Genomic DNA, 9,904 nt, shown 5'->3' with positions numbered 1-9,904 from the left:
GTTCCACATATCTATGCTCCATAACTACATGACCGTCCATACCAATGTGATAGACTATGAGCCTTTGTAGTTAGACGAAAGTCTGAGCTATGAGAAAAGACTTGTACAGATTTTATCCCGAGAAGCAAAGACCTTATGACTAGATAGAGTACATTCGTTAAGGTAACTTCAGCAAAACCTTAGAGGAGGCAGCATGAGAATAGAGGAAGTACTTATGGAGAAGAAGTTCCCTGAGTTAGTCCAACTTTAAGATACTTTTGAGGAAGAAAGTTCTTGTATAGTATTATTATAATTTTTTTAAAAAGAAAAAAAAAAAATCTTTGATTGACTTCCTTGGCTCGGGTAGACTTTAGCTAGCTTGGTTGACTTATTTTGACCATTTCAAACTATGTTGAATTTGTTTATAATGTAATTAAGGCCAAAAAAAAATGTTAGTATAGCTAGTGATTTGGACATTTAATAATATGTAACACTATTTCATAAAGTTAAATGCTCCATGAATAAATTCTAAGCTTGATTTTTTAAATGAATGGAATACCATAGATCAACCTAAATTTCAATTGAACTCAACTTAAGAATCTAAGAACCGTTAGAATGAATTTAGTAGTATCAAGTTGAGCCTAAAATAGTAAGTTTGCTTCTTATTGGAACGTTTACAAGCTAGGTTGGATGAAATTGTTTGACGCATGAATAACACATACTTTGTAGCCCCATTACACGTTATTATTTACATTATGATATTCAAATGAACTTTGTAATGTATATACTCCTTTTATGTTGATTATGGTTCTTATGCTAACATGATCACATTTTTATGCCTTAAAAGAATGCTACAATATTGCAAGTATAATAAACATGAATGAAATATCATGAATATATTTGTATGTCTCATAAGAAATTTTCCTAGGGTGTCACTAGTCTTTTTAAATAAATTTTTTTTTTTGTTTTTGTACATAAGCGTTATGACATACATGTAACAACGGTCATCTTACTTTTTTTTAGAAAAGTAATATCGTTACATTATCGGGCTCAAGTTTTTTATTCGAACTCCATGTCCATCAAACGTTCATTAGCAAGTAATGATAATTCGAACATGAACAATGATGAATTTAATTCTTAAAACCTCCTTAGTAACAAGGATGTAAAATCACTACAATTCCAAGGTCCAAAACATAATTATATACGTTAAATCAATTGCAAAAGATTGGATTAGAGGTCTCAAAATTTATTTGGATTAGAGGAAAAATGAATGTTACAAAACTTAATTGTCCTCAACATGATACATTAAGCAAGCCTGTAATAATAATAGTTCCCCCTCCAATGGCTATATTGGTTAGCTGCATTATGAAGTTGTAGAGGTTAAAATCCTGATAAAAGTGAAAGATCAGCTATGCCTCTTGGAAGATCTGCAATTTTTTTGAGAAGAGCCAGCCTATTTTTACGGATCTTTTCATCGTCCTGTCATCGAATGAACACGAGATTTATGAACAAAAACATGTTAATTGAGTTATTTGGTAAAATTTCAGAACATTTATGCTGAACACGACAAACGGGGAACATACCACCATGACAAAGACATGCTCAAAGAAATCTTCAAGTGGTTGTATGAGGTTTGAAGATATTTCAAAGAACTCGTCAACCTCAATGCCTGGATGAACTTGGTTTTTGATTGATAAGAACGTATTCCATAGACCTCTTTCTTCATTTGATTCAAAGGCAGCCTCATCAACCTTAACAGATAATAACAAGTACAAAGAGAAACATGGAATGATTGATAAATTAGAACAACTTTAACATTTTCATTATGAACAGAGAATTGTAATCAGGTACCTCCATAGCATTGTCAACATCCTTCCCAGAAATGATTCTTGTTGGACGTGCATATGCCTCCACGATTTTCGGGAACAGATCGCCTTTCGACATAGCATTCATCTAAATCATTCCATAACAACACCATTTAAGCAAAAAAATCATCACGAAAAAGAAAAAAAAAAAAGACTGATTATAGTCCTCTTTGGGCTTTCCCTGCTCGGCTTCAAGATTTTTAAAACGCGTTTGCTAGGGAGAGGTTTCTACATCTTTATAAAGAATGTTTCGTTCTCCTCCCCAATTGATGTGGGATCTCAAAGAATAATATAATAACAAAGAATGGATGAACGAATATATACTTTATGAGCCGTCTTCGCTGCTAGACATGGAAAATTTGAACGCTCTGCAAGAACTGAACGAACTATTTCTGAATTCAAACCCTTATCCACCTGCAAATGAATCATAAAAGAAACAACTTATCTCTTACTAGTAGGATGCATCGATACGAGATTGTTTCGTTTGAAGACTACACTTACCAGAAATTGTTCGAGCCTTCGAGTAACAAATAGATTTACCTGAAAAGGATAAACTTTAGAAATATGGTCATGATTCATGACGCTTATTGAATTACATGAATTATTTAAGCATTTATATTATTTGTACAGCACAAAATGTACAAGTTGGACATAGAACTTCTACATATAGGAAAAACAAGTAACAATAGGAGCATGATGAAAGAAGTAACGGCTACTTCTTCTTTTCGTTTTTTGGACAAAAAAACCTGGCAGTGTATTAAGGAAAGGATATAACTTCGGGGCAGGGGGAAGAGGGATATAAGAGAATTGTTATGAGATCCCACATCGGTTGGAGAGGGGAACGAAACATTCTTTATAAGGGTGCGGAAACCTCTCCCTAGCAGATGCGTTTTAAAAACATTGAGGGGAAACTCGAAAGGGAAAGCTCAAAGAAGACAATATCTACTAGTGGAGGGCTTTTGCTCTTACAAATGTTATCAGAGCCAAACATCGGGCGGTGTGCTAGCGAGGGCGCTGATCCCCGAAGAGGAAGGGGGAGGAAGGGTGGACATCAGATGGTGTGCCAACGAGGACGTTGGGCCCTAAAGAGGGTAGATTTTGAGATCCCACGTCGATTGAAGAGAGGAACGAGTGCCAGTGAGGACGCTGGGCCCCTAAGTGGGTGGATTGTGAGATCCCACATTGATTGGAGAGGGGAATGAGTGTCAGTGAGGACGTTGGGTCCCAAAGGGGGGTGGATTGTGAGATCCCACCTCGGTTAGAGAAGGAAACAAAACATTCTTTATAAGGGTGTGGAAACCTCTCCCTAGCAGACACGTTTTAAAAACCTTGAGGGGAAGCCCGAAAGGAAAAATTTAAAGAGAACAATATCTGTTACCGGTGGGGTTGAGCTGTTATAATTATGGTGGGGTTGGGCTGTTATAATTATTGTTGCTAATTATTGTTGCTAAGACACCACCCAGATGCATTGGTATAAAAATGCTTGGTCAAGGGATAATTGCTACAAAAAAACACGGCTACAGGTAATTGCCCTTATTTGATATTACCATTTAACCTTTTATTCTTCTTCTCATTATGAAAGGAATACGTTGATCCAACTTTCACAGATCTAAAATATAAAACTGCATCTCACATTATCAATAACGTTGCTATCAACTTTAATGGGTTGGGTATCAGCTGCAAGTCTCAGAGCTCGCTCTAGATCAAGATTCTTATCCTTCTCCACCAATATTTGGACCTACAAATAACCATTACCAACTCACTTATTCAACTGCAATTGTGGTCTCCTTTGAATATTTTAAAATAACTTACAAGGCCATAAGAAATTCTCCGCAAGCCAAATGGATCACTTGTAGAACTAGGCTGACAGCCAACAGCAAATAAGCCAACAAGGCTATCTAATCTGCAGACCACATAAAAATAGAGAACCTTAAAGCAATAAATTACTAAGATAGTAAAAAAGGGAAATTTAGATGAAGTTTGGGCGTAGTTTGACCTGTCAGCAACAGCCAAAACTATTCCAACATCACTCTTTGGAAGAATATCACCAGAAAATCTGGGAAGTGTAATCTCAAACAAGGCTTCTGCTACCTGGAAAAACATCACCAAAAACAGGGAATCCAGGTCAAAATCATAATTGACAAGAGTTATAATAAGCAAAATATTAGACTCAAAGATAGAGTGGTTAATTGTTTAGCTAACTAGATAATTAGGCATGCAGTATTTTTTATATGAATACTAACTAGATAATCAGGCAAGGTTTTTAAAACGCGTCTGCTAGGTAGGAAGAGGTTTCCACACCCTTATAAAAAATGCTTTGTTCTCCTGCCCAACCGATGTGGGATCTCACAATCCACCCCCCTTCGGGGCCCAACGTCCTTGGTGACATTTGTTCCCTTCTCCAATCGATGTGAGACCCCCAATCCACCCCCCTTTGAGGCTCAGTGTCCTTGCTGGCACACCGCCTTGTGTCCACCACCTCCAGGGCTCAACCCTCTCATTGGCACATCGCCCGGTGTCTGGTTTTGATACCATTTGTGACAGCCCAAGCCCACCACTAGTAGATATTGTCCTCTTTGGGCTTTCCCTTTCGGGCTTCCCCTCAAAGTTTTTAAAATGCATATGCTAGAGAGAGGTTTCCACACTGTTACAAAAAATGCTTCGTTCATCTCTTCAACCGATGTGGGACCTCATAGTCCACCCCCCTTCGGGACCCAGTATCCTCACTGACACTCGTTCCCCTCTCCAATCAATGTCGTTTCCCTCTGCAATCGATGTGGAATCTCACAATCCTCCCATTTTTAGGGCCCAGCGTCCTGTTGGCATACGGTGTCTGGCTCTGATACCATTTGTAACAGCCCAAGCCCACTACTAGCAGATATTGTTCTCTTTGGGGCTTTCCCTTTCGGGCTTCCCTCAAGGGTTTTAAAACGCATCTGCTAGGTAGAGATTTCCACACCCTTATAAAGAATGCTTCGTGCTCCACCCCAACCAACGTAGGATCTCACACTGCCAGCTACCCCTATCTGCATTTTCCAGAAGCTATCTCCTCCTAAGTACAAGAACCTGCAGTATTCTGACAAATTATGGGGGAGACAAAGTATATAACACAAAGTACCTGCTCTGAAAAACCTTCACGCAAAGCATAATGTCGTGCCATTATTCCTGCAAGTGAAGTAAATTCTGTGACAACAGCAGTAGCAAGATCTGACATGGCAAGGGATGCAGCTTCCTGAACGATTTCAAGCAAATCTTCACTAATTCCCATCGCAAGGCTTAGTTTCACAACCGTTGCTTCCATACGTGTCATCTTGTCGAGCATTGATCCTAATTTTTCCTATTTTTAAAAGAAACATGGGCTATTAGAAGTAGAAGAACATGCATACAGCCAAAACCTCATACATGATACTGCAAAAATAAAAACTCACATGAAACAGAATACCACTCAGTTGATTTCTAAACTGAGAAAACCTTTTACTTGTATCTGTCTCGTAGAAAAATTTGGCATCTTCATAGCGAGCTCTGAAAAAGAAAAGAACAGACCTTAACTATTAGATTTCTGCATCAATTACTGAGCTAGGGGAATAGAGAGTGTTTGACATCATTTACTTATAAAGTTATTTTATTGAAATAAGTTTTTAAGCAATAAGCACAATTATATAAACTTTATTCATCGTTGATAAAAATAGCTTCAAACATTTCAAGATATTATTCGATTGTTTTTCAATCAACCAAGGTCTTTGGGCTAGATAATGATAAGAACTCAAAACTCAAAAAACAGAATCTAAGGGCCTAAGTTCACATAATAAGAAAGAGTGTGGACCCTAGCAACCGTCGTGACACAATTAAGAGTTTACTAAGCATTTGTATTCACTCCATGTTTTCCATGTTTTCAGGTAACTAAGGAGTTGGTCGAAGTTCGGAGCGGATCTAGAGCAGGTCAGTCATACAGAACAACACCGTTTTCAACTATGTTAATGTTTTGAGTTGTTGTGTTCACCAGGCCCAATGTATTCAAACATTATTTTGGATCCATAAATAAAATGTATTCATGTTTTGTTTTAAATGCGAAAAATATTACCGTGTTTTATTTTTCCTTCTATATTTTCATGATTCTAAGTCACGATCAAGCCGAAAATCACGTCGTGACACATATTATGCACATGTCCAAATTACAACTCTGAAATAATCAGGAATATATGTATACAAAACTACCTTAGTACGGCTTCATTTCCTTTTCTTACAACTTTGTCATCAATTTCTCCATTTGCTACCTGAAAGAAAAATCCAAACCAAATATGAACTAACAAGAGTTTCACGTGGGGACGGTACAATATTGAGATCTACAGATTGACAAAGTGACTCTCACAGCAATGAAGTATGGCATCAGCTTTCCATTAGCATTTCTAAGTGAAAAATATTTCTGATGCTTCTGCATAACCTGATAGACAATTACAAAAAATTGAGGCACCACTGCTAAACCAGCACAAACTGAGCAGAATAGTAGATACAACAGAGAAGGGTTGTATGCTGCAAGAGAGATATCTAAATTTATTGTGAAAGGAGTTACCAAATTAGAGTGAACTTCCACGAGCAGGCATTGTTTCGTGTCGGGAAATATAATAAAACATAGCATAAAATTATGATACCAGAAGATCTTCTGGAAGAACATTAAAACCTTACCATTGTTAGAAGATCTTCTGGAAGCTCCAAGAAGGAATCATTGAACTTTCCAAGTATTGAAACAGGTTTCTCGACAAGATTTACAACCTAACGCGTTCTCTTAAAAGAGTTAAGAACATCATTAGAATAATGAAATCAAGAACATCACAACTATATTACCTCATCAAGCAAGGCCTCATTAATAACAGTTTTCCCTTGGACGCTTTGTGCCAATATGGAAGACTGGTCCAAGATTTTTCTTTTGCGGTCCTATGAAAGCAAGTAGTCATTTAACTATTTAAAAAAAACACACATAAAAGGCAATGGGTAGACACAAACATATTTAGCCAATATGAGCATAGTTCAACTAGCATAAAACACGTATCCTTGACCACAAGGTCGAAGAATTGAATCATGCAACCCGCATATTGTTGTATTAAAAAAAAAATGAAAAAGCATTGACATCTTTAAATCACTAAAAATTTGTGTTCATCACTTGGATCATGTAAATACATATTTATGAAGAAAGAGTAATTGAGCTAATTTTAAACTAAAAAAATGCTTTCAAGGTCATACATAAATTCTTAATCCCACCTCAACTTCAAGAATAATTTTAGCATCCTTCATTGCCTCCATAAAAGATTCTGCACTATCTACCTGTGACAGGATCCAAAGCGATAATCAAATACTATAAATGCAAGAAAATATTACATAGAATCACCACTCAACCCAAAAGCTTAAGGATATATACTCACTGGTCGAGACGGGTTTTTAATAGATATATTATTATTTAATTACTTCAAGATTGGGCTTTTAAGTCATTTGAGCTGAAAGTTAACTTGATTTGGGCTAAGTCAAGGGCTTGTTCCTTGTCAATATGGGAAATCCACTGGGAATAACAAATTGTTGAGTTATTACAATAACACAACTCACCTTAACAATAGCTGTAGAAGTGTTACGAAGACCATAGGAAGTGTTCCCACTAGATAGAAAAGTTTTGATGTCAATGTGCAGGTATACGACAAGATAATATGCAAAATCAATAATTCTGAATGGAGAGTGCACATTTCCCGTTCGCCCTTACGACCTTGTCAAGATATCAACCATCGTTGAAGATAAAAAAACCAATTGATATTGGTAGCTCACATGTTGATCTTTATGGATATCAAATTAAAATATGAACCCACATGTGAAGAAAAAACCTCAGCTTAACCAAAGAGCTAAGGCTCATAAATTTTCTCATGCACATGTCTCACATTTCACATGTAGACATCAAAGATGCAGGGATGCAGGAATGCAGGGAGAGATCATATATCACCTTAAAACACCAGCATATGAAAATGGAACAACTACATCACCGTGGAGCGCCAGAATCCAGCGAATAGGCCTGCTAAACACGACCTGCAGATCGACAGTAAAGGGCAGTGACATATCCAAAAAAAGAAAAAGAAAAAGTGAAGTACAGGATATTTAAAGAAATTGAAAATAATCTCTTTTTCATAAACATGAACATATGATGATGGACGAAACTTCAAAAGGCCTGATGAAGTATCCTAGAGAATCCAAACATTCATCTTGGTGGAGTTTCAGATATGAACTAGTTCAAAAGGCTACCAACCCCAAATATTTGCTCAAATTCAGTGGCAAAGCAACTTGTCTCGTTTGTTTACCAACCAAACTAATGCCAAAAAAATTCTATAACTCGCCATGTATCTTGTTCCTATAAAAAGTGAAACACAAGATTCTTACTGCATAGTGTTTCCAATCTGGATCTTTAAATTAAAAAGATATAAGAGTTCCTTTCAACCTAGCTTTGCAATAAATAGCTGGAACTGCACGTACCCAATAGTACTAAAGTGTTCGTGTAACAGCCCAAGTCCACCGCTAGCAGATATTGTCCTCTTTGGGCTTTCCCTTTCGGGCTCCCCTCAAGGTTTTTAAAACGCATATACTAGGGAGAGGTTTCCACACCCTTATAAAGAATACTTCGTTCTCCTCCATAACTGATGTGGGATCTCGCAGTTCGTGATAAAAGATACTTTTTGCCCTTGATTCAATAAGCTTCCACTTTTTAGTGTCCAATTGCATACTTTATTTTCAATCTTCAACATTTTAGTATCCAAAATTGTATGATTAAGTAGCATATTTTGGATACCATATGGGGAGCATTAACGAACTTAATCTCTTTTCCTTTCATCATGCTCAAGTGCACATTGTTATAGGTATGGAGATATTATGAAGAGAAATCACAAAATAAATTTCTGGCCACATTTCACTTAATTTTTTAACCAAAAAAAAAGAAAAAAAAAAGGACTGCAGCAGCTCGGTACTTCAAATGGAAAAGAGAAAACAGAGAATTAAAAATCAAGAGCCACATGATATCAACTGAAACATGCTCTGTGTCCATACCTGAGAATTCCATCTCATCGACTTTGGGAATGATATTTTCGCCATAATGGCAGGTAAATTGTCAGAAAAAATCTGGAACAAAATAAAATAAATATTAGAGTAAAATTAGAAGAGCCTATAAACACTTCAGTTGCAATAAATAACAAGCAAATATTCGATGTATTTACGAAATGATCAATACCATCAGGATCAACTACACTGAGATTTCGACAAAACTAACTTGGAAGGGCTAAGATGACTAACCATAACTTACTGACATACTCAAATTAACTATGGACATGCATTTAACATTTTTAAATTCACTGAAACATCATCACCTGAATTAGTGGGTACAAAACTGTTGATACTCCCAATAAAAGCAGTTTTTTTAGGGACCCCTAAGTTCTAAATGATAAATAATTCACATAAAATACGAAATGTTTAGGACTAAAGAAAATACAGAAGTAAATAGATAACAAAATGGGTCATAGGATAGCATTTCGAAGTGTTCATGGGTTTTGGATAGTGGTTCGTAGGAGGATGAATGGAATGAAGCTGAAAAGTAAAGCAAGATTTCCATGGATTAATGTGGTTAAAGATTTATATTTAGAGTATTTGATTTGCAACAGACCAAAGTAGTCTCAAACAAAGATAATCTAATTGATTTTAAAATCGAATTATCCTAAAAGTCAAACTTTCGTGTTCACAAACAAGACTGGTTTCTGATTATTCCTCCAATATAATCAATTATAGTTGAGAGGCATTTTTGCAAGTGCAAGATTTGTTTCTCGGAGCACTTTTTTTTCGAAGTACGTTGTAGGGAGGGTCATAATTACGTTTTTTAAAATATCAACGTAAAGTTCTCTCTTTTTTGGAAGAAAAAATATGCAGATAAGTATACTACATACAAAAGGAAGTGAGGAAAGAGGAAAATAACATTACAACCTCTAAAGCAAGCCGAGAAGACTCCATTACACGAGCATATACGTACTCTGTCNACATAGGAGGGA

General features: G+C 36.4%; 1 protein-coding gene across 2 annotated transcripts in view; it reads right to left on the bottom strand.

Moving 5' to 3' along the window:
• Positions 1–1,161: 1,161 nt before the first annotated feature.
• The window catches only part of LOC111784557 (glycine--tRNA ligase, chloroplastic/mitochondrial 2), a 33,999-nt gene continuing 25,256 nt past the window's right edge, over positions 1,162–9,904 (bottom strand). For both annotated transcript variants that reach the window (XM_023665219.1, XM_023665220.1), the window contains exons 17-35: positions 9,840–9,891; positions 8,916–8,987; positions 7,825–7,907; positions 7,440–7,488; positions 7,101–7,163; positions 6,687–6,776; positions 6,528–6,614; positions 6,214–6,285; positions 6,060–6,118; positions 5,273–5,366; positions 4,963–5,181; positions 3,841–3,935; positions 3,657–3,747; positions 3,478–3,582; positions 2,346–2,384; positions 2,169–2,258; positions 1,831–1,932; positions 1,563–1,730; positions 1,162–1,458 (exon numbers count right to left, since the gene is read on the bottom strand). In XM_023665219.1, coding sequence (XP_023520987.1) covers positions 1,360–1,458; positions 1,563–1,730; positions 1,831–1,932; positions 2,169–2,258; positions 2,346–2,384; positions 3,478–3,582; positions 3,657–3,747; positions 3,841–3,935; positions 4,963–5,181; positions 5,273–5,366; positions 6,060–6,118; positions 6,214–6,285; positions 6,528–6,614; positions 6,687–6,776; positions 7,101–7,163; positions 7,440–7,488; positions 7,825–7,907; positions 8,916–8,987; positions 9,840–9,891 — 1,729 coding nt within the window. In that variant the 3' untranslated portion in view covers positions 1,162–1,359. The remainder of the gene's footprint in view (positions 1,459–1,562; positions 1,731–1,830; positions 1,933–2,168; positions 2,259–2,345; positions 2,385–3,477; positions 3,583–3,656; positions 3,748–3,840; positions 3,936–4,962; positions 5,182–5,272; positions 5,367–6,059; positions 6,119–6,213; positions 6,286–6,527; positions 6,615–6,686; positions 6,777–7,100; positions 7,164–7,439; positions 7,489–7,824; positions 7,908–8,915; positions 8,988–9,839; positions 9,892–9,904) is intronic.

The sequence above is a fragment of the Cucurbita pepo genome, unplaced genomic scaffold, assembly GCF_002806865.2.
Source record: "Cucurbita pepo subsp. pepo cultivar mu-cu-16 unplaced genomic scaffold, ASM280686v2 Cp4.1_scaffold000234, whole genome shotgun sequence".
In the NCBI taxonomy this organism is placed as follows: Eukaryota; Viridiplantae; Streptophyta; class Magnoliopsida; order Cucurbitales; family Cucurbitaceae; genus Cucurbita; species Cucurbita pepo.
Note: the sequence above shows the minus strand (reverse complement) of the source record. Positions and strands in the feature narration are given on the sequence as shown.